The sequence below is a fragment of the Panthera onca genome, chromosome E1 (genome assembly GCF_046562875.1).
Source record: "Panthera onca isolate mPanOnc1 chromosome E1, mPanOnc1 haplotype 2, whole genome shotgun sequence".
Classification (NCBI taxonomy): domain Eukaryota; kingdom Metazoa; phylum Chordata; class Mammalia; order Carnivora; family Felidae; genus Panthera; species Panthera onca.
In genome coordinates this window covers 36,515,041-36,539,529 of record NC_138352.1, presented here as the reverse complement: position 1 = coordinate 36,539,529, position 24,489 = coordinate 36,515,041, and the positions used below count along the sequence as shown (strand labels likewise).

Here is a 24,489-nt window from a genome sequence, read left to right as displayed (position 1 = left end):
GGAACGGGGGTGGCCTCCAGGCACTGGTAATTTTTGCATTAATTCCCTAGGTGATACTGCTCTTGGCCAAATTCACTTCTTACAGGTACCATGGCTCTAAAGATCTAAGTTACATCTTAAAACAAGAGGGGGAAAAAACCCCCAAGTATCCGCTTTATGATCAACTTGTTACCAATGTGTTAAAAAATTATAACCGTATTACTCGAGATAAAACTAAATGTCAAAAAGGGAAAAGGGGAAGCAAGAGAACACTCATGCCAGTCATGGTGATATCAGGTCACCTTTTGAGGGGTACAAAGGACCAGACTGGCAAATGAAACTGAGCAGAGCTCCCATCTTATACAAACTAATAATGTGAGACTGTGTACTAGAACGAATAGTGGTAACACAAACAGCTCCTTGAATCAGGGGCCATATATACTTGTCAGAGGATACTGAAAAAAATTAGCACCTTTTTAAAAACAAGGAATTAACTAGGTAACCACTTTTGTACTCAACATACAGGTCCAACAATTTCTGACAAAACAGAAAGCTTCTACTGCAGGAATACCTAAAATTCATCAACTCCCTAATTAAATACACACTCTCAGAATGATGCTATCCAATGACAGCTCATGAACAAACAAAAGTGGCTCCTTTTCAAACTTGACAGTGTTTAAACATGATACATTAAGGTCTGTTTTGAGTTCAAATTTTAAAAGTTATTTTTGAACGAAGACATTTTTGTTTCCGCCCCTTGGTATTATGGTCCACACACTTAATTCAGGGATTTTAAAATAGTGAGTCAAAAGTTTAGTGTTTTGATTATACTCTGCTTTATAGTAGGACCCCTTAAAAACAGAAACTATTCTTTTTGTACCAAGTTGTAAGTAACCTTGACATTAAGAACGAGGTCTTAACAGTCTGGGATCCTCTGCAGTGACCAGGGAAAAGCAGGGCATGGCTTAAAACGTAATGTATCTACTGTAACAGGTGCTATCCTAGGCACTTTACATTTAATCCTGGACCAGATTTACAAGTTAGGAATTATGATCTCCCTTTTTTGGATGAGGAAAGAGGCTACAAGGTGACCTGTCCAAAGAAAATTTTTATTCAGACTGATGCATTCTCTTTTCAATATATTTTGCTTGGTTAATTTATTTAAATAATGATTCCCAATTTATTTTACCTTCTGAGAAGGACCTATTTTGTGGATAATCAAAGAGTTGTGCTCTTGAACTCCCAACATCGTTACGTATTTGGTCCAAAAAAAAATTGACTGTAAGTTTACCTGGGCTTTGTCTAAATTATGTAGGAGGAAAGAAGCTTAACATTCACTGGCTACCTACTGTGTGCGAGGCATTTATACATGTTAGCTTATTTAATCTTCACAACAGCTCAGTAAGTGACATATTCCTCCGGAGAAGGAAATGATGACTCAGAAGTACAGCAACTTGCAAAAGGTGATCAAGTAAACAGAACACACCATCTGCCTCTTATGAAAAGAAATCTCACTGTGGGTAACAACTCAACAGGTAGTTTTTCCTTAGACTATGTGAGTTGCCTCTAAAGTTCTATTCAAAATATTTAAATTATATAATCACATTACTAGAGAGTCTCAAATGTTTACTTACCAATATTAATTAAAAGCATTCAAATCATAGAGCTGCAAATCATGTTTCAAAATAAGTTCTCTTAAAGTAGTGCCTTTCTTAGTCATTTTGTGGCTTATTGCACTTCCTGAACCAACTATCCATCAACTTCCTCTTCTTCTACAGAAAGCATTTCAGTTTGCTACAGGACCATTTTTAATCTGAACTGAACCACCCCTTTTGCTTCCTTAGCCAAATCACCAAAATGTCCAGTTAGAACAAGAACTTAGCATTCTGCAAAAAGAAGTTAACAGCTGAGGTAAGAAAATTTTCACACAGGCAATCTGGTTTGATCTTTGTTATATATAAAGTTTATTTTTAAAACTAAAATGGCGTTAGTGTTTTAAACATAAACTCTGCTAGTCTAAAGATGTCTATAACGGTTTTGTAATTTATTGCATGGTATTAAAAAAATTCAGTGTTGAGCTTGCCTTGGAGAAAAATGTTCAGTTAGGTTTGTATAATATAAGCCCTTTTAAGTTTATTCAATCACAATGGTTAGTTAGCCTTAGTTCTGTAATTAAAAGATATAAACTATAAACATAGTGGATAAAGCTAAGGGTTAGAAGTAAAACTAGAATCCATGGGATATGAGTGAATTTACAAGCCCCAAATACCAACTGTGAAAAATTCTAACTTGCTTCTTATAAGATGTTCCTACATGTAACATAATCCATAGATTTAAATTATTTTTTTTTATCCTCTTTAGTTTCCACGGTAAAAACGGTCATCTTCACCTTCACTTAATTTAAAAAGAAAGCAAAGGCGATTAGAGGAGATATTCAATTATCACTATTACATATGCTTTAATTTTTACACAAATGGAATTTTAAGTAAAAATTTGATACTTAAGTAATAATTTTATATGTATATTTAAGTAATAAGTAAGAATTTTATATTTAAGTTAAAGGAAAATATCATGGCTCATTTTTAAAGCTCACTAAGACAAAACTGTTATGACAAAATGTGTGTACATGTATTCATATCATCTACGTATTTATGCCACACATTATCATCTGAGCCTTTAGTAACCAGTATTAGATATAGGAAAAAAACACTCACAGGATAAATAATAGAAAATTGCTACCATGCATAAAACATGCCTATTCTGTGAGTAAACTGGGCAGTTACAAAGTAAATACCCTCCAAAACAAAAATTGCAAAGAGTTTAGTTTACATAGACTTGTAATATCACAGAATAAATTCACAATGGGTGATACTCTATTACAACATTTCATAAATATTTATGACTTTCCCTTATAGAAGTCCACTTTGGATTTTTTCTAAGTAATTATTACATAAGTTAGAAAATAAAGATTTTTATCTCTCTCTTTTTTTTTTTTAAGACACGATTTGTCTATATTTTCAAAGGGTCAGTTCGATGGTACTTGTGAGTTTAACAGCACTTGTGTTTTTCAACTAATTCCTGTATAACTCTACTTGGAAGGAAATTATGAATTCTGAAAAAGTTCAAGTTTGTTAAATATAAATCTGATGCCTTTCAGTGTCCAATCTTTAGAAGTTACCTCAAATATGATAGCTTATAGGCTAACCATTCAAATTCCCACAACTGTTTTCATAGAATCAGAGGACTAAATGGTTTTCTAGTAGTTTTTTCCCTACCATTTACTCAAGACAGCCTCCAAAAGTTATTTACATCTCTGTTCTCAGAGATCCCACGTCTCCTTCCTTCATAAAACATTCCTGCTTCATAATTCTACTATGAAAGACAGTGCAGCATATATAGTGACTTGGGACAGAAGGAAACGGCTCTGGTACACAACTGGTATTTCTTTAACAGTGCCTCTATTTATAGCTGTGACACTCTGGCAAGTTACCCCACATCTCTGTGCCTCAGTTTCTTTATCTATAAGATGAAGGTAACACTACCTTGCTCATTAAAATAGGGTAGTACCTAACATTTAATGGGTACTCAGTAGATGATAGCTATTATTATCGATAAAAGTCACCAAATACTTCCTATTATAGTTCAAGGTTAATCTCTTTTGCCACTCTTCCTCAAGACAAAGAATTGGTGTTTTCTTCCTTTTATGATTTAATAACAACCGGCTGGAGATACACTAATAATAAATTTTAATCTATCTTGTAACTTATTACATCAAAGCAATAATAATATCAAAGCCATAATAACTCAGGTATTATTATACCTATACTTGACTTTTTCCCTAGAATATGTTCTCCAAATCTCCATGATTCTCTGTAAATGACAATGACCTGGGGCGCCTGGGTGGCTCAGTCAGTTGAGCGTCCGACTTCGGCTCAGGTCATGATCTCACACTCCGTGAATTCAAGCCCCATGTCGGGCTCCGTGCTGACAGCTCAGCACCTGGAGCCTGTTTCAGATTCTGTCCTGTCAGATTCTGTCCTGCTCATACTCTCTGTTTCAAAAATAAATAAAAACATTTAAAAAAATAAAAAAAATGACAATGACCTATTTTTTACCATATGCAACTTAACGGAATCAATTTTAACTGTACTTTCTTTTTTAAAGTTTGTTTATTTATTGACACACACACACACACACACACACACACACACACACACACACACGAGCAAGAGAGGGGCAGAGAGAGAGGGAGAGAATTCCAAGCAGGCTCTGCACTGTCAGCACAGAGCCCAACGTGGGGCTCAGTCTCATGAACCGTGAGATCATGCATGACCTGAGCTGAAATCAAGAGTCAGACAGTTAACCAACTGAGCCACCCAGGCGCCCCTAACTATACTCTTTATATCCTTATGCCATTATATTTATGAGAACATGGCTAATATATGAGGACTCCTACTTCACTGTAACTTCCTGTACAGTTAGTTAAAATATAGCTGTCGTTTTCCTTCCTCTTTTAAAACGTTTTAAAATATTCAGGAAAAGCAAAGGACCCAAATCACAGATTTTTGACCTCAAAGTTGTCAGCCTATAATAATGAGCAAGATACTGGCATACAAAGGTAGACAAATTTGGGATGTGCTTGAGCAGCAGACTAAGGGATTTTTAGAAACATGCTTTGCTACGTGCATGGGTTCTTTAGAATAATGAGCAGGCATGCTTGTGAACAGTGCCAGGAAAAAATTTCAAGTGTCTTCAGGATACTTAGAACAGATAGGAGAGCCTGAAATGAAAGACAAGGGAGTCTGAGAAGACAGGTGAGTCAAGTCCTCCATTTGGGAAGGCCGCTCTTGGTTGCTTCCTTGTGTCCGCAGATACAGGCTAGTGACAGAGCACAGCACTTCGTGGGCCTTTCATCTACTTCAATCTTCTCTCCCAACTTCTTTCTAATTTTGCCCACCTTAATCAAATACCCTAATTTCTTGCTAGTTTACATAACCACTACTTTTTCTTTAGCTTTTCATTAACTTTTCTTTTCAATAATTTCTCTAGTCCATTGACCTTCTCCTTTTCCATATGTTTGCTGCTTCCTTTAATTTTTGCTTTATTTTTCTCCTTGGTGTTATTTTTTTTTTTATTTCTTTGCACTCCTTTTTCATTTCATCATATCTGACATCTTCTTTTTACTCCCCTGCCCCATATGGTTCTTTCTCTCTGCCTTTCTCCCTACAGAAGCAATGTTGGTACTTCAGGTACACATGGTTTATATATTTAAAAAACTACGTATGCTAAAGAACTTTCTTTCTGTACTGGTCGTAACAACTGCCTCACTTCTCTGAGTTAGAAAAAGTCCGTTTCTTCACCATTAGGCCCCCTATTTATTCCTCTTTTAAATCCTGCTCTTTCTTTTCTGGGCTGTTCTGATTTGCTGCAGAATTCTAACAGATTCTAACATTCTGATGTAGCAGATGCTAGGAGGGTAGACAGCTAACTGAAGAGTGGGAAAAAGAGATAAGATAGGTAAAAAATAGAATTTGGTTTTGATATTGCTGGAGCCCTTAAATGACAAGCAAAAAATCTCATATACTCAAAAGTTTTATGGTCTTCCTATTGACCACAGGAAGACCAAAGAAGCTATGAACCTATCAAAATTGATCTTACAAATTAAAATAGGTTTATAATTATGTTCCTGTTTGAGGTCTTTCCTTCTCTAACGCCTTTTTCAGCTAACTGAAAAGAGGAACCATGTGGGTTTTTTTACAAATTTTAAGCGAAGTCACAAAAGAGGAAATATTTTTGGCCGAAGCCAATTTATGGCCTATATTTTCCATTGCTTTGGATGGCATTTTTTAAAAAACTAAAGTGAAACTCTGAAGAATAACTTGTTGAGGGGTTGATGCTCTTAAGAATAGCAAGTGGGAACTGTGCATGGATAACCATCTAGAGATGATTCAAATCCCCATATTTATGCCAAAAGTTTCCATTTCTTTCCCTATGAAGCTTTTGCAAAATGGATACAAAGCATAATTTAACAACTTTGATTTCATCTTCTCTGCTTACATTCTGGCAGAAGTATTCATAGATAGTGAAAAATTGAAAAGGAAAGGAGCCATGAAGCCAATACAGGTTAGGTATTTACTAAGCTCCTAACATACATGGCTCTTTGCTGTAAAGGAGCCAAAATGTAAACCCTGAGGTGGTTTAGAGGAGTAGAAAGAGCTTATGCTTGTGAATCAGATGGTCCTGGGTACAAATGCCATTCTGTCACTAATAGTGACATAACACTGGGCAAACTCTTTTTTTTTTAAATGATTTCTTAAAATGTTTATTTTTGAGAGAGAGACAGAGTGTGAATGGGGGAAAGGGGCAGAGAGAAGGGAGACACAGAATCCGAAGCAGGCTCCGGGCTCTAAGCGGTCAGCACAAAGCCCGATGTGGGGCTTGAACTCACGAGCCTTCGAGCCATGAGATCGTGACCTGAGCTGAAGTCGGCCGTTTAACCAACTGAGCCATCCAGACACCCCTTTCTAGTCTATATATAGTTTCTAATCATATATACCAGGATCTAACACCCTGAGATGTTCCTTTCCCTAATGTTAAGAAACAACCAAATAGTTATCATTGTGTTTAATGATGTACAAAACAGGTATATCACACCTAGTGTTGAACACCGTCTTAGTGTAACTCCTCACTTTAGAGATAAGGCAACTGAGAGCAGGAGAGATGAAATGACTAGTTCTCATAGTTAGATGGAGAGTTACATGCTGGAAGTAGACCTGGAACTTAACTCTTCAAGTTTTACCATCTACCACATCCCACAAAAAGCCCTGCCTGCCAAACTTACACATGTGCCTTCTCTACCCATGTCCATATGTTGTTTCCTTGACTGGAATATTTTATTTGCTTAATTCATTCTTACAGACCTTTTAAAATTCAGTTCAAGTTTTACTTCTCTGAGAAACCCTCCCTGAAGACCTCCCAGGCTATGTTAGTTCCTCTGTGCATCTCTTGCATACATTTATGAGAAAACTTATTAAATTATTATGATTATTACTTGTTTCCACCACTGGAAAACTAGAAACTATATTTTGGGTGTGTGTGTGGGGGTGTCTCTCAAACCTAGAACAGGCCTGACACAAAGATAGTGTTCATCGATAAATAAATGAAAGCATCGGCAAGACAACACTAACCAACTGGACAGGACGGTCTCAGATTCAGAGATCACTTAGGATTCTGAGTTGAGCGGACTCCTTTAAGAGTATGAGCTCCTAATGTAATGACATAGTGCTAGACTCTGAGGATGCTGCAGAGCCTACGAACACAGTAGACTCTGTGCATGAAAAACTTACCAAAGGCAATACCATTAATGAAAATAGAGAAGAGAGGAGTCAGTTTTGACATAAAGATGATGAAGATGGATTGATCTGAGTATGTTAAATTTGCTGGCAGTAGGATATATACATGGAGATGTCCACCAAGAAGTCATGGAAAGCAATCGGAATTAAGGAGATTTAGGCTGGACGTGCAGGTTTGGGAGTTATGGCATATAGGCGAGAGCTGAAATTTTATAGATTCAGGATCACAGAAAAGCTGGTAAGAGTGAGGACTGAATACCAAGTACCCATATTTAAGAAGAGAAAAACAGGAGCTAGTGAGATTAACATGAAAGGAAGACTATCACAAAGAGCTACTTGAATAGTAGTGAAGGCACAGTCAGTAGTGTCAAAAGTGGCTAAGAGAGGGAGAAAAGAAAAAGAAAGAATAAAGAAAAAGACTGTTGGATTAGGTAATAGATGATTATCGGTGTCCTTCAAAGCAACAGGACTGGTATATTTCTAGTCGCAAGGAAGAGAAAAGTAGAGAGCATATGGAACCAGCACACAGAGCCTATGTGTTTAAGAAGTAGGACTGTGAAATGAAGGATTATGAGGTAATGAAGCTAAAGGGGTAGCAGGGCCAAGTACAGATCTTATGAAAGAACGAAGAGAGACGTTTGCCTCTGAGGTCCACGTGTTTTATGGTTAAGTTTAGGATGCATTCAAGAGTATTTACACTGCAGTGTATGAAGTCTAAATTAGAAACGATAAATACATCTCAAATACCTACCTACTTTGTGCCAGACACCAAATAACACCTGTCTTTCTTTCTTTCATTATAAAACCACTGATAAAAAGGAAACATTCTGAAATGGATCCCAAATATTTCATCTTAATTTTGTTTTGTGGACACCTCAGTGATACATTTCTCTTAACGACAGAAGACATTACAACAGAGTCTCCTGTATTTATATCATCAAGGCTCAATGTCTCAGCTAATTCTCAAAACACAACAGGGAATCCTTGGACTCAACCAACAGAATTCAGCCATGTTTCTTCTGCACAACCAATATCAACTGCCAAAGTTGCTGCTGGACAATCAATACCAGGGGCCTATGCTCCTTCTGAAAAACCGGCAGCGCACACTTCTGCCAGGCAACCACCTGCCTCTAACATCACCAGACAACCAATACCAACGGCCAACGCCTCCTCCCGACAAACAGTACTCCCTGTGCTTACCTCTGCCGGACAACTACCGCCATCTGCCCATACTTCTACCAAACAACTGCCGCCATTTCTCTACACTTCCACTCAACAACCATCATCTATCCACACGTCTTCTGGAAAACCAATACTACCAACTGTTCATAATCCATCTATACCACCAACCCCAAGTGTCAAAAGTTCACAGAGGGTGACTCCAGGATTCAACCTAGAAACTACCAGTAACACAAATATCCCACGTGAAACCAATTCTAATTTGATAGCTGCCATATTAGTGGGTGTAATTCTGACGTCTATGTTTGTAGCTATAATCATGATTGTGCTATGGAAATGCTTGAGAAAACCAGTTTCACACGATCAGAATTGGGCAGGTAGGTCTCCATTTGCCGATGGTGAAACCCCCGACATCTGTTTGGATAACTTTAGAGAAAATGAAGTACCCGTGAAAAGGACATCAATTGTTTCACTTATGCCCTGGAAACCAAGCAAAAACACACTCTTAGCAGATGACTTAGAAATTAAGTTGTTTGAATCAAGTGAACACATTGGAGATTCCAACAACCCCAAAACAGAGAAAATAAAAGATCAGGTAAATGGTACATCAGAGGAGAGTGCTGGGGGATCAACGATCGGCACTGCTATTTCTTCTTCAGATGATGCAGATTATCCACCACCTTCCCCACTTATTGATTTGGAAGGACAGGAGAGTAACCAATCCAACAAACCCACAATGACAATTATATCTCCTCTTCCAAATGAGTCCACCAATCTCCCACCATCTCTGGACTGTCTCAATCAAGTCTGTGAAGGTTACAATTCTGAGTTTGAACAATCATTTCCACCTCCTCCCGACTCATTTCACTTGCCCCCGGCACCAGAAGATTTCATGAAAAACCAGGAAGATTCCAACAATGAGATCCAGGGTCAGGAATTCTCTATTCCTCCCGACTCTGGTCAAGACCACAGTGAATCCTTGCCACCCCCACCTGAAGAACTGTTATAAATACTGTAATTTGCTTTTTAGCTGATTTTCCATCCTTCCTACAGAACTCCATCTTTTTTTTCTCTTCATGTGATGAAATATATTAAAAGGCACCTGGTAGCCAATTTTGATTTTTATTCAGGAACTACCTGAAATCTGCTAAAGCCTATGTGCATGGCTGGAACTTATTTTTAAAAAATGACATAACAGTGATCTATTTACTAGCTATTGTACCTAACTTTAATGCAGAGAACATTTTACCTATGTGGATGATATGTATGTCAGTAACTTAGCCACTTTGGAAATAAGCACTCTACATATAGTTAATATCATCTAATGGATAGATCTTTTTTTTCCTGAATAGCTGTGTGTAAAGTTACATTGAATAAATAACACTTTGTTTTTCCATTTCAAAGATTGAGATGGGGAGGGAGGGGATGAGAAATTAAATACATACTCCAAGTTTTAAACAAAACTCCAAATTTTATTTAAAGTTTTTAATTAAAAAATTTTTTTAAATGTTATTTCCTTCTGAGAGACAGAACGTGAGCAGGAAAGGGGCAGACAGAGAGAGGGAGACATGGAATTGGAAGCAGGTTGTCACAGCACAGAGCCTGACGTGGGGCTTGAACTCACAAGCTGTGAGATCATGGCCTGAGCTGAAATTGAGAGTCGGATGCTTAACTGACTGAGCCACCCAGGCGCCCCTTTAAGATTGATTTTAAGTAATCTCCACACACAATGTGGGGCTCAAACCTATAACCCCAAGATTAAGAATCACATGCTCTGCTGACTGAGCCAGCAGGGTGCTCTAAAACTCCAAATTTTAAATTAACACCTCAAGTATTAAATACATATTCCAAGTTTGCGGGGATGAGAAACTAAAATGCATGTTTGAGAATACAAAAATTTCCTTTTAGCTCTCACTGGAAACAGTAAAGCAAGTATGTTAAAACACCAAATTGTGGGGGTGGGGGTTGGATTGGGGATGTTTACTCTGAAAAAAATATAAGCATGCACCATAAACTGTAGACATTGGGGGAGCACAATTTTTTAAACTAACATCCTTTTTTAAAATTTTATTTGTTTTGAGTTTGTTTATTTTGAGAAAGAGAGAATTCGAGCAGGGTAGGGCAGAGACAGCAGCAGGGAGACAGAATCCCAAGGAGGCTCCACACTGTCAGCACAGAGCCTGATGCAGGGCTTGAACTCACAAACTGTGAGATCATAACCTGAGTAGAAATCAAGAGCTGGACACTTAACCGACTGAGCCACCCAGGCGCCCCTAAAACTAAGCATCTGTAAAAATTTCTTCGTTCTATGGCTCTAGCACCCAAACAAAATGAAATCTTATAAAGGAAAACAAAAAATAAAACCACACACACAAAACCACACTTCTATGGCTCCATTCCAAATTTGAATGATTTTTCCAAGAAAAACAGACTACATCAAATACAGATGATTCTCAACTTTCCCTAAATGGACACTTTCTGACACTATACATTTAAACTCTTAAACCACCTTTCCTATGCAGAATTTCGTCTTTTCTCCATTACCTGACAAGTGATGAAACTGAGTTACCAGAGTAGGGGTGGACCTAATCTTTGTCAGAGTCAGGGCGGTGAGCGTTCCTGGGCTAGGCTTGTGGGGGTGCCGGCCTGTGCCCACAAAAGTGTTTCTTTGCCCAACAAGCATGTGGTCTTCTTCCTTACCCTAGCCATCACTCAGAATAAAATGTGGTGGTCTTGTCAGTAGTTTAACCGTGAAGAACTCCTCATTACTGTGGGGTTTTTCAGAACAAAATACAGTATTTATTTGTAGCACTGTTGTTCAAGAAACTAACAAAGCTCCAACTTTAGTAAAAAAACAAAAACAAAAACAAAAAACTAGCAGGCTTTTTTGGACACTGAAATTTTATATACAATATTTCCCTTTAAATCTTTTATGGGGCGCCTGGATGGCTTGGTCGGTTAAGCGTCCGGCTTCGGTTCAGGTCATGATCTCACGGTCCGTGAGTTCGAGCCCTGCGTCGGGCTCTGTGCTCACAGCTCAGAGCCTGGAGCCCGTTTCAGATTCTGTGTCTCCCTCTCTCACTGCTCCTCCCCTGTTCATGCTCTGTCTCTCTCTGTCTCAAAAATAAATAAACGTTAAAAAAAAAAAAAAAAATCTTTTAAACCATCCCTTACTGACCATTAAAAAGCCTTATCTGCAGAAACACTTCCTTGGACTTATTTTCCTGGCGTTTATTCCTGAAGCATGTCTCTCGCCATATTACATTGGTTCTTTGTCTCCCACTTGAAAACGCTTCTTTCATGTTGTTTTTCAAACTTAGCATTTTTAAGGTTAATCCTACTCAGCAGCAATCAGGAGTTTAAGAATTTCCTATGAATTTCCTGAATTCTATTTAGGATAAATAAGCTATGTTTTTATATTTGGTCAAGACTTTGATGTGCTTTAAATCATCATAACCCTTCTCATTTCACATGTGAGATGGTTACTCAAGAGGCTCTTTCCACACTTTTGTTCTTCTTTCTCATTACCTTTTTTCCTGATCTCTTGAAGGATGGGTGCTGGGAAATGTAGGGAAACACCAACTCTTACGGATAAATCAGGAGCCGATGACCTGGTCATAGTCCCATCTGATTTCTTCAAACCCTACATGCAGCTTTCTTCCTGCTGTTCTCTGTACAACTGAAGACCAGTCTTACTGTCAGCAGCTAGTTTTGGGTGTTGTCTTTTTTAAAAAATTCTCTGCCACGGGGAAAAAGAATTCCCATTTACTGCATGTAATTTTCCCCACTGAGGTCAGTGGAAGCTGAGCAGCCAAACAGTGGCAATCCTTGCTTAATCAGCAGAAAGAAATGCAAGCTAATAAAAGACATCCAGGAGAGAAGAAAGTGCTGGAACAAAGAAAAACCTACAAAAAAGATGGAAGAGCCAGGATCCAGAGTGGAAGAAAAATTTTGTTTCATGAAAATGGGAAAAGGACACGGCCCAGGGGGATAAAACATAGACTGAACTACCATACGGCAGTGGTGCTCTTACCAGATCCGCACTAACCAGATTCAGAAACAACCCTGAAGACCATCCAGTTCAACTCCTTTTATTTGTTAACTGATGAGAAAATAGGCCAGAAAGAGTAGTGACTTGCTTAGTAGCGGTGCTAAAAGCTGAGTTTGTTCCCTGACTCCTGGGTCAGGACTCTTTTCACTAGTAGAGGACCAAAGAGCACCTATGTCATGCATTGCAACATATATGTATCACACATGTACTCCATTTGGTGTTGGTAGTGGGGGACACAATGATGTGTGCTGTAATTGTTATTACCTAGTTCTAATCAAAAAGTAACGTAGCAAAATATTTGGGCACCTATAGTTAAAGCATTATAATAATCATGCACTGTGATACTTACACCTGATTAGACAAATGGAATGCAAAGTCCAGAAATAGACTCAAATCTCAAATCGGTAGAAGAAATATGGGGACAATTGGATAGACATTTGGAAAAAGATAAAATTGGATCCATACATTAGGATAAGCACCAAACAGACCAGAGATATAAATATAAAACATGAAATTATATAATAGAAGAAAATATGAGAATTGCTTTATAACCTGGAAGAAAAAAAATTTTCCCAGCTGAGACTCAAACTCCAGAAGCAATAAAAAGAAAAGGAAAATCCAATTATATAAAAAACTTTTAACTGTCAAAAAACAAAAAGCAAATTCCACTGTAATAAAGTCAAAGGCAAACTGGAAAAAATTTGCAACCATAAGACAAAGGGCTAATATTTCCGAATTAAAAAAAAAATTCTATTTGGGGGGAAGGAAGGACCCACAACAATATAGAAAAAAATGTCCAAAATGTAAAAGACAGTCACAGAAGAAAAAATTTTAATGGCTCCTGAAAACAGAAAGATGTACAACTTTCTTCAAATTAGAGCACTGTATTTAAAATTACCCTGAGATACTGATCCCAGCAGATTGCTATAAATCCAACAGTTCAACAACAAAGTGTATGGTGAGGTGACAGAGAATGACACCATGATTCACTGTTGAGGGGGCTGCAGAATGGTATGGACTACACAGAAAAATGCAGTAATATCCAGACAAATTCCAAATGCATCTATCTCTTCACGAAGCAATCCTACTCCTAGGAATCTTTTTCAAAGATTCATCGGACAAAATATGAAGTTACTTAGGTGCCAGGGTATTCACTGGCATTATCTGTAACAGCAAAAGTCTGGTAACAACACAGATGTTCATACTAGGGACTGGTGGAATAAACCATGGTAAGTACAATCCCATAAAGAGTACTAAGCATTGTGAAATGAATGTGAAAGATCTCTATTTGCTGATGGGAAATGATCTTCAAGATATATTAAGGAAAAAAAGAATAAGATGTATAACAGCATATTTAGTATACAGCCCTTAATACAAGCAAAGGGAATAAGAACATACAATACATACATATTTTAATATGTTTGCAAAAAAAAAAAGACAGACAGACTGTTAATATAAAACCAAAAGTTAATACAAATAGTCACCACCAATAGGAGGAAGGATAGAATAGGGTGAAGGGGACACAGAAGCAAGATTTCTCTGAATATATCTTGTTATATAGTTTTGACTTAAGCAGTCCCTAAAAACTATTAACTAATAGAAACAAATGAACCCAACTTTATGTAAAGTTGGTGACATAAACATAGAGAAAAAAACGTTATTTCAAGTTGTATTAGACAACAGAATGGACTATACATCCTTAGTGAATTATATTCTAAGAACAAAAAGAACTACAAAGAAATCTTAAATTTTATTCAATAGTGTGTAATCTATCTCTAGCAATACAGGCATTATTTGAAACTATTGTACGATGATATGAATGAACAATTTTGTTAATGCTGTTAGGAACCATTTATAGGAAATATGGTGGACAGAGAAACAAATTAAATGTTTACAAGGAAGCAAACATAAATCCAGAAGGAATAAATGAGTTCTGGCAACAAGCCAGTGGCATGGGAAAAAAAGGGGTGGGGAGGTGGGACAAGAAACTGATCCACATGGGTTCTAACCTGATCATTTCTATCTTGTCAGTTCATCCATGCCATTAAACACTTTGTTGAGTACTCTTGTTTCCAGCAGAAAATTCAGTCTGAATAGCCAACCATGTTACTAAAAACAGAAAATGTAGTACTTTTACTCTCAAATAAGCATGACAGATGTTATGAGTATAAGAAATGAAGAAATGAAGGGGCGCCTGGGTGGCTCAGTCAGTTAAGTGTCGAACTTCAGTTCAGGTCATGATCTCACGGCTCATGGGTTCAAGCCCCCTATCAGGCTCTGTGCTGACAGCTTGGAGCCTGGAGCCTGTTTTGGATTCTGTGTTTCCCTCTTTCTCTGCCCTTCTCCTGCTCATGCTCTGACTCTCTCAAAAACAAACAAACAAACAAACAAACAAAAAACCCCCAAAAAAAGGAAGAAAGAAAAAAAGAAAGACAGACAGACAGGGGTGCTAGGGTGGCTCAGTTGGTTAAGCGCCCAACTCTTGGTTTCAGCTCAGGTCAGGACTTTGCATTCTGTATTAGCCCTGCACTGGGCTCCGTACTGTCAGTGCTTGAGATTCTCTCTCCCTCTCTCTCTGTCCCTCTCAAAATTAATAAACTTAAAAAAAAATTTTTTTTAGGGGCGCCTCGGTGGCTCAGTTGGTTAAGCATTCGACTCTTGCGCTCACGTCATCACCTCACAATTTGTGAGTTCAAGCCCTGCATCAGGCTCTGCGCTGTCTCCCTCTCTGCCTCTCCCCTGCTCACGCTGTCTCTCTCAAAATAAATAAACTTAAAAATATACATAAGAATAAAAAAAATTTTTTTTAAGAAATAAAGACAAACTACTGTACTCTTACGGTGATGAGCACTAAGTATAGAATTGTTGAATCACTATATTGTACACCTGAAACAAATACAACACTGTATGTTACCTATACTGGAACCAAGATTTAAAAACTTCATAAAAATATAAAATGGGAATCAGTAAAAAAAGAAAAAAAACAGACAGACAGACCGACTGGGCTTCTAAATTGTTGATTACCATGGGACAGTTGTTCCCTGGCAACTGTTCCCTGTTACACCTTTCACAAGGGTGGGGTAATATATCCTAGGACAGGGCATTTCACAGAAGAGTATGTTAAATGAATATACGGCTTAGTCTCCAGAATATAATAGTTGCTTCAATAGCTGGAACTCCTGACTTGACAGACTTATCTAAAATGCAATTTGTCTGAAATCGTATCTAAAATAAGTTGTAACAAACGCTTAAGGCTATACAAAATTATTTGAGTAATAGTAATATATGGTATTATTTTACTTGATGAGAGCTTCCAAAAACATAAGGGCAGATTGTTACAATTCGAATATATTAAAAATGTTTCCCCTTTATTTTTCTGAAAATTTTATAATAATCTTTGAATAATAGGAAGCAATTTGGTTATGTCCCCAAACTTGAAATGAGAAATACTGTCACTACCATCATATTGGATTTTTCTAGTATATACAGCAGAATCTAATCTCAATAAAGCCTAAACCCAAATTCATTTGAGTCTGTAAGTTAATGAAATAACATGTTCCTGGTTTCAGAAAAAAAAAAGTACTGGTAAGTATAATGGAACTGGGTAATTCTATTTCCACATTGATGTAATGAGACTTCCTCAAATTGTAACAGAGATTTAGTTGTCTGGTAAGCTGACCCTCAGTCTCATCCCTTGAAGTATAACAGTACATACAGGAGCTAAAATGTAAGAAATCTAAATGTCAAAACAATCATTCTCTATTTCCACAATATTGCTGAACGTAGTATTTTTAACACATTACTTTTAAGCACTAAGATTGATGACTGGTTTCTGAAATCCATAGAAAGAATCTTATTAAGAGTCCAAGGGTGAACTCTCCAAGTAAAGTGGGAATAAAGCACCTAATCAATAATAAATCTCTAACACTGCAGACTTTTAAAATATAGATATTTTTTGAGGAACATGAATTTTATACAAAAGGTGACTCTTAGAGTATAGTTTCTTTTCTAAGAAAATAAACTTCAAATTTTAATATAATAAATTCTGTTTGGGGTAAAATCTGGGGCAAAGGAATGGCAAATATAATTTAGAGAAAAACAAAGGATTAACAACAAGGCATAAGGAGATCTTCTTTACATGTAACGTGCTAAGAATTGGTTTTTAAATAGTAACAATTTGGTAACGAAAATCCCATAACTTTATTTGCTTTCTTTTCTAAGGTAAACTGGATATTCTGGGAATTAGATTTGAGCTCTTACAGATTATTCATACAATCAATCCACTAAAGGGTGAAGCAGAAGCTACTACAAATCTAGTCACATTTTCTAAAACTCATGACCAAAGTTTTGCCTTTGACGTTATTTTGTGCAATGTTATTTCTTTAAAAAAATTTTTTTAATGTTTATTATTTTTGAAAAACAGACAGAGCACAAACAGGGGAGGGCAGAGAGAGAGGGAGACACAGAATCTGAAGCGGGCTCTGGGCTCCGAGCGGTCAGCACAGAGCCCGACATGGGGCTCAAACTCACAAACCCTGAGATCAGGACCTGAGCTGAAGTCAGATGCTCAACTGACTGAGCCACCCAGGCTCCCCTACGCAATTTTAAAACTATAAATTGCTTTCTCAGTAAGGCAAAATGTGAAGCGTTCTGACGAAATCACCTAAAATTGATACAATTATTTTTAAAACACAAAATCAAATGAATACATGGTCACTCCTGTTGTATCGACGATGTCTCTGGACGGAACAATACATATACCCACTCACTAAACGAAGTTGAGTTGCATAGAGAAAAAAGATCCTTAACCTAAAAGACAATATAAAACATGTTTATCTGACCATATGAATTTAACTAAAAGCATGAGATGCTCATTTACAAATGTAGTCTTGCTTATGTGTAGTCTGGGTTAAATGATCCTTTGTACCAGAAAGATAATGACAAAATAACCCCATACGTAAGTACTTCGGTACTTCCGAAAAAGGAAGATTGAAGTGGTTGATAAATCTGAAAAGCTGATTATATTAATAATCAGCATGTTGGGGGAGCACACGAAAATGAAACATAGATTGTATTCTGTTATTTTAAAAAGTGACAGGACAACTGAACCATTTTAGAAGAACATGAAGAGGCAGGAGTTAAAAATAGTTAAATTAACAGCTTCAAAAAGGACGGTCAAGTTCGTGTTCAACGTGTAAAAAGAATAAGAGGTAGAGGCTTTAAAAAGAGAACTGCACATTCTTCATGAGGCAATGTCAGAATGTGGAACCTGAGCTCAAATACACAGAAATGAGTGAGGGCCAGGTCTAAAGGGCACGAGGCACCACATCCTCTGGCAAATTGGGAGGTAGATGGGCATGCTCCATGCTGTAAATTAAAAAAAAAAAACAACAAACTTGGGGGGCCCATTTTGTTGCGTGTGCACCTCTTGCACTAAATTTGAGTCAGCACCAATGACAGCGCTGCAGTCCTCTGTGGACTGATCAGGTGGCTGCAGAGCTCGGGCTCACAGCCGCACAACGCAGCTGAGCGGGCAAGCACAGCCCACAGCCAGAAGCGGCTCCCACTCTCCAGAGCAAGGCGACCTTTAAAGCTTAAGTTTCCCGGAGAAAATGAGATGCTGCTGCTGAAGACGACACTATGGTAAGCTGTTATTTAGATCAGTAAAAGACTGACTTGGGAATTTTTTTCCTTTTTTTAAAGAAAAAGTCAACGTGAGGATTGAATATATATTCAGTAGCAAGCAAGTGCATGCACCAGAAATTTGCTGCAGTGTCAGTGGAGGGGTTTCTTTTTAATATTCATTCACTTTGTAAATATACACGTTGCTTTCTTTTAGAATCGGCACTGAAACATACATAAAAAAATCACTATAAAATGAGAGGTTTAAATTACGGTATTGGTCTGAATTTTTCAAGTGCCTTGAAATGTTTTGCTAGGACATATTTATCCCAAAGAGACAAAGATGAATTTCAAAGTATTGTCTTAATATCTAAATCAAATCTTACTCTATACACAATATTGACTATTACATTACTGCAGAGATTTAAAAAAAAAAAAACCAAAAAACCAAAAAAAAAAACCTCAGGCACGACAGCCATTTTTTCCTATCTGAGTAAGAAGGGAGATTCTCAAAAAGAGTAACAGCTTAAGATTCTGACTCTCTATTTGCAGAGAATGCCATTTTGTAATTTTAAGGCTCTGGGAAGATAAATAAGAAAGACTGGTAAAAGAAGGGAAAAAAGAAGGGAGAAAAATACAGGAGCAAGTAGGGGGAGAGAGTCCCTCTCTACCACATAGCCCCAATTGAAGGATTAAGCATTTGGACTATAAATGAAGGGGAGCTTTGTTAGTTTAATCACTGGAACAATTATAAAAGGACTCAACAACAACGAGGTTTATTGAAAATTTTGCCTAATGCTAACTGACCCATGCAGATGCCTAATTGTGTTTGCATATTAAAAGAAGGGTGTATCTGTTTGTTTCCAGGCTTTGATGGAATATCAGATATTGAAAATGTCTCCCAGCTTGTTCATCCTTCTGTTTCTGACACCTGGTATTTTATGCATTTGTCCTCTCCAATGTATATGCACAGAGAGGCACAGGCATGTGGACTGTTCAGGCAGAAACTTGACTACATTACCATCTGGACTGCAAGAGAATATTATCCATTTAAATCTGTCTTATAACCATTTTACCGATCTTCATAACCAGTTAACCCAATACACCAATCTGAGGACCCTGGATATTTCAAACAACAGGCTCGAAAGCCTGCCTGCTCAGTTACCTCGGTCCCTCTGGAACATGTCTGCTGCTAACAACAACATTAAACTGCTTGACAAATCTGATACTGCTTATCAGTGGAACCTTAGATATCTGGATGTTTCTAAGAATATGCTGGAAAAGGTTGTTCTCATTAAAAATACACTGAGAAGTCTTGAGGTTCTCAACCTCAGTAGTAACAAACTGTGGACAGTTCCAACCAACATGCCCTCCAAACTACATATCGTGGACCTGTCTAACAATTCCTTGACACAAATCCTTCCAGGAACATTAATAAACCTGACAAATCTCACACATCTTTACCTGCACAATAATAAGTTCACATTCATTCCAGATCAAGCTTTTGACCAACTCTTTCAGTTGCAGGAGATAACCCTTCACAATAACAGGTGGTCATGTGACCACAAACAAAACATCACTTACTTATTGAAGTGGTTGATGGAAACAAAAGCCCATGTGATAGGGACTCCCTGTTCTAGCCAAATATCATCTTTGAAGGAACACAGCATATATCCCACACCTTCTGGATTTACCTCAAGCTTGTTCACTCTCAGTGGGATGCAGACAGTGGACACCATTAACTCTCTGAGTATGGTAACTCAGTCCAAAGTGACCAAAACCCCCAAACAATACCGAACAAAGGAAACAACGTTTGGTGCCACTCTAAGCAAAGACACCACCTTTGCTAGCACCGACAAGGCTTTTGTGCCCTACCCGGAAGATACATCCTTAGAAACCATCAATTCACATGAAGCAGCAGCTGCAACTCTAACTATTCACCTCCAAGATGGAATCGTTACAAACACAAGCCTCACTAGCTCCACAAAATCATCCCCAACACCCATGACCCTAAGTATTACTAGTGGCATGCCAAGTAATTTCTCTGAAATGCCTCAACAAAGCACAACCCTTAACTTCCGAAGGGAAGAGACAACCACAAATGGAAAGACTCGCTTACCTTCTGTGGCAAGCGCTTGGAAAGTAAATGCTTCACTTCTCTTGATGCTCAATGCTGTGGTCATGCTGGCTGGCTGAGGGGCCGCAGCGTTTGAAGCCAATGAAAGAGCTCCCCCCTGATGTATAGTTGGGAAAATATGCCCCTATCTAACCAGTGATTCAAGCTACATAAGTATTCGAGAAAGCCAGTCTCACCTTTCTGACTCCGATGTAAATGAAGTAACTTGTCTTAAAGAAAAGAAGTGCACAATGTCTCGGTACTTGCTGCTATTTTACTGTCTTCAGTAACACTAATGAGTTTCTTTCTTTTTAATGAAATGTTTTCTTTTTGAGGCTTCGATTTATTGCACAAAACGTAAAGCATCTAAACTTTAATATGTATTTTATGTATGTTTACACTGTCAAACATCTGGGAAAAAAAAAATAAAAGGTCTATGCTCATAATTGTGTCATTTGGCTTTCTAGTCAGACCAACTTAATCTTTTCAGTATAATTGAAATGACCAAACCATTTTTGTCCTAGGGTACTCTGGTAAAGTCTGTAGGGTAAATGAAAGAAACGTTGGAGGCATCCAAGGATTTTGCCACTGAAGTATAACTGTGGTTGCTACCCCGTGAATGGTTATGCCACATCATTATTTTACACACAAGCCATAATTGTTTCAAATCTAAATGATGTCCTGCTTCTGAGGAACTCTTGGCTACTTTACAGATTATATAATGGACAAAAGCTCTTCAAAAAGCTAGAAGACACTAGGCTTTGCATTTTAATAAGGAAAGTTTAACGGCTTTGTTTTTTGCATTTAAGAAAAGCATTAAAAATATCATAAAAAGTTTGGCTTTACAGATATGTAAAGGGACAGTTTTAGCGCATATTTAACAGACCATTTACTAATGAAAAATTTACACATTTACAAAATTAAAAGTCTTCTACGTATAGGAGAGGGAAATTTACCTTTTGTACGTCGGATGTCAGAATCTGATTTACCTCAATTAAAAATAAGGATAGATTCAGGATAAAATCCTGGGGGTCTAACAAACATGGGCGCTATAAGGAAGAAACAGGCAAGGAGAAAGGGAAGAAAAGACGGGATTCATCTGGTGCCACAACTGGGTGATGAACCCAATACAACACACAATATAGGACTAGGGCTGGGCCTAAGACCGATGTTCACACTCCAAATCAAACTGCACTGGGCACAGCTAGAAGAAAATGGCGAATTTTCTACAAATACAAAAAAGAAAGCCACCTTATGAATTAGAGACAAACAAAAGTAATAGCCATGAGTCAGAAAAAGAAGCCCTGAAACAAGGCTAGATTAAAATGCAAGACAGCATAGCTGAAATAGGCCACAAATGAGGGATTTAAATTGTGAGACATAAGGAAGGCTCTATTTCAAGCAATTCCTAGAGTTGGAAGAGTCCAGAAAGAAACTCTGATGCTCCTTCCTAGGAAATTTTAAAATAAGACAAGACTTCTTTCCAGGTTTGGGAACCTTTCTATTTGGAGAGACAGAAAAGGAATAACCCTCTAACGTACTCTTTTGGTTTTAAAGGCCCGGGCTTATGGGAAAACTACTGTTAAGCTTCAATAAGGCCATTTCTCTCCTAGGCTGACTAGTACAGTGGCTCTTAAACATTCCCCTGCCCCAGCAAACCCAACTCACCATGGCAGGGAATCTCACCATGAAGAAAGGGGGTTATTTGAAAAAGTCCCCTAAATGATTTTAAAATTCATTACCTTTCTAAATGGGCAAGCTGCTTCCACTCCTCCTCATCACTGACCTAGTCGCTTTGCCAGCGATGGTAAAGACTACTCACTTATGGGGCGCCTGGGTGGCTCAGTCGGTTGAGTGTCCGACTTCGGCTCAGGTCATGATCTCATGGCTCGTGAGTTCTCGAGCCCCGCGTCAGGCTCCGTGCTGACAGCTCAGAGCTTGGAGCCTGCTTCCGATTCTGTGTCTGCCTCTCTCTCTGCCCCTAACCCACTTGCATTCTGTCTCTCTCAAAAATAAATAAACATTAAAAAAAAAAAAAAAGACTAGTCACTTACACACCCTCCTCTACCAAACACTTATGTCAGGTTTCTGAAACACATAGAGTGAGCTTCTCAACAAGTAGGTTTCTTAGATGTCTTTCACTCTGAGGGTGCCAAAAATACAATGCTGTCTTAGAAATGCTACAGGGACAAGTGACAAGAAGGTGAAATTATGGATTACAGCATTAGTAGCACCTATGGATTACACCAATCTTCCTGACTTGTCTGCAAAACGCAAAGGAAAAAACGGAGTAAATTTACAAGTCAACTACACAGACTTCAAATCCTTAGAAAGAAGTATTACCTAGCCTTAAAGTAATTAGATAAACTTCCTTCTAAGGAAATTGTGTTCTTATCATTTTTAATGGAGGAGGACTCATTATTTGCCACTAAGACAAGAACTCCTGTATTACTGGCTCCATAAACATTTCAAAATACATTAGTCCTCTCGAGCTTATTAGATATATATCCATCCATTCATCCACCCCTCGGGCTTAATTCTATTTTATAAGTAACTTTTGTTTCTCACCAGTCAAGAGGATCCTAAGAAGAGCACAAATACAAAGTAAATGCAATAGGGATAAAACAGCAGGGAAGCATGTGTCTAAAGTTCTAGGCCTAAATCCTGCTTCTGTCACTTCTCAGCTGTACAATCCCGGCCATGTTACCACTGCTCAGGGTCAAGGTTTCCTCCTGTCTAAAATGGACTAGCAGAACTTATTCATAGTGTTTTTCTTGAGGATCAAATGGTATAATTCACAGACAGCCTTATCATACCGTCGTGCTCCCTACCCTCCCCCCGCCCCCCGCCCCACATTCTATATGCAGTAATGTTGCTGCTGCTGTTAGGGTTATTATTACTATGGATATGCCCAAGCCCAATGCTTTTGAGAAATGCAGGTAGGAATACCCAAGCTCCACACCTTAACAGCAACAGAATGAAAGGGTGTGCTGGCTTCAGTCGCTGCTTTTCCACCCTCCAGAGTTCAGGTTCAGATGTATGAGTGGAATAGGGATGCAGAAGAAAGTCAGAGAAACATTCACTATCACAGCAGAAGAAGATGTCTTCTGTGGCTAAATTAAAAGATCACAAGTATGTGCTATTCAATAACCTTCCATAACAATGCTCTGAAGCAGCAGCAAATTCCTTTAACCAACACCAAAGATGTCAAATGAAAGTCAACCTCAAATCTTTTTTAACATTATTCCTTATGCAATGCGTTTTAAGAACTAGACAAAGAATGAGAGCATGCATGGCAAACTACCAGCCAGCATCACAGTTAAAAGTGACAAGTTATATTTCTATTAAAATCAGAATCAGAACAACGATGCCTATTTTGTCATCAATCTTCTCAACATTATTTGGGACATCCCAGAACAGGAATAACAGATACAATTATATGGAAATAGGCAACAAAATTATTACTATTAATAAACTGAAATAATGGTCTATCCAAAGGATTCCTCAGGAATGCCTTCAAAAGAATAACCTTAAATAACAAAAAGCATATGGAAACATGAAGGATTTTCTTGTATGTTGGCAACAAATAGTTAGAAAATTACAGAAGAAAGATACCGTTCATTGCAGCAACAACAAAGCAAATATACAATGCCTGAAATAACATTCACATGAAATGTGCAGGACCGAATGGGGGAAAAGCTAAAACAGCATTAATGCGAGGTATTAGCTGAAACTTGATGAAGACGATACACAAAGATCTCTCCATTCATTTATTCTTTCACTCAACAGACATTTATTCAGCACCTGGAATCAAGGCTAAGTACACGAGACACACCTTGAGTGGTATCGCAAAAATGAGATTATTTCCGGTATAATTCGTGGATTAAGCCAACTCTGACAAATATATTCCAATGAGATTCTTTTTGAGACATGACATAAAACACTTCAAGTCACCTGGAAAAATAAATAGGCAAGAACAGAAAAAAGGAAGACACAGTAGAGGTATCTTACACATTCTCTGGAGGAGAACCCTTCTAAGACAAAATAGTAGGGACATAAAAATAGAAAGGCAGACAGCCACAGCATAGATATGCAAGCACAGTCAGAGTACTGTGCACAGAAGAGTTCTAAGGACTTCCATTTCCTCACAGGGTTGTTGAGAGGAGTGAGGGCAAAATGAGGTAATTCAT

At 37.9% G+C, this 24,489-nt stretch overlaps 3 protein-coding genes across 11 annotated transcripts in view; 2 read left to right on the top strand and 1 right to left on the bottom strand.

The window, feature by feature from the left end:
* Nucleotides 1-24,489, bottom strand: part of NF1 (neurofibromin 1) — a 247,498-nt gene that overhangs the window by 51,718 nt on the left and 171,291 nt on the right. The window lies entirely within an intron of this gene.
* On the top strand, nt 1,758-9,973 carry EVI2B (ecotropic viral integration site 2B). The gene is made up of 2 exons (XM_060646739.3): nt 1,758-1,890; nt 8,151-9,973. The coding sequence occupies exon 2, from the start codon at nt 8,164-8,166 to the stop codon at nt 9,517-9,519; it is 1,356 nt and encodes a 451-aa protein (XP_060502722.2). The 5' UTR covers nt 1,758-1,890; nt 8,151-8,163; the 3' UTR covers nt 9,520-9,973.
* Nucleotides 14,872-21,080, top strand: OMG (oligodendrocyte myelin glycoprotein). The gene is made up of 2 exons (XM_060646740.3): nt 14,872-18,204; nt 19,051-21,080. The coding sequence occupies exons 1-2, from the start codon at nt 18,202-18,204 to the stop codon at nt 20,377-20,379; spliced, it is 1,332 nt and encodes a 443-aa protein (XP_060502723.2). The 5' UTR covers nt 14,872-18,201; the 3' UTR covers nt 20,380-21,080.

Excerpts from the sequence above, each read along its gene's own strand:
- EVI2B (XM_060646739.3), top strand. The coding sequence starts at position 8,164 with ATGGATCCCAAATATTTCATCTTAATTTTGTTTTGTGGACACCTCAGT.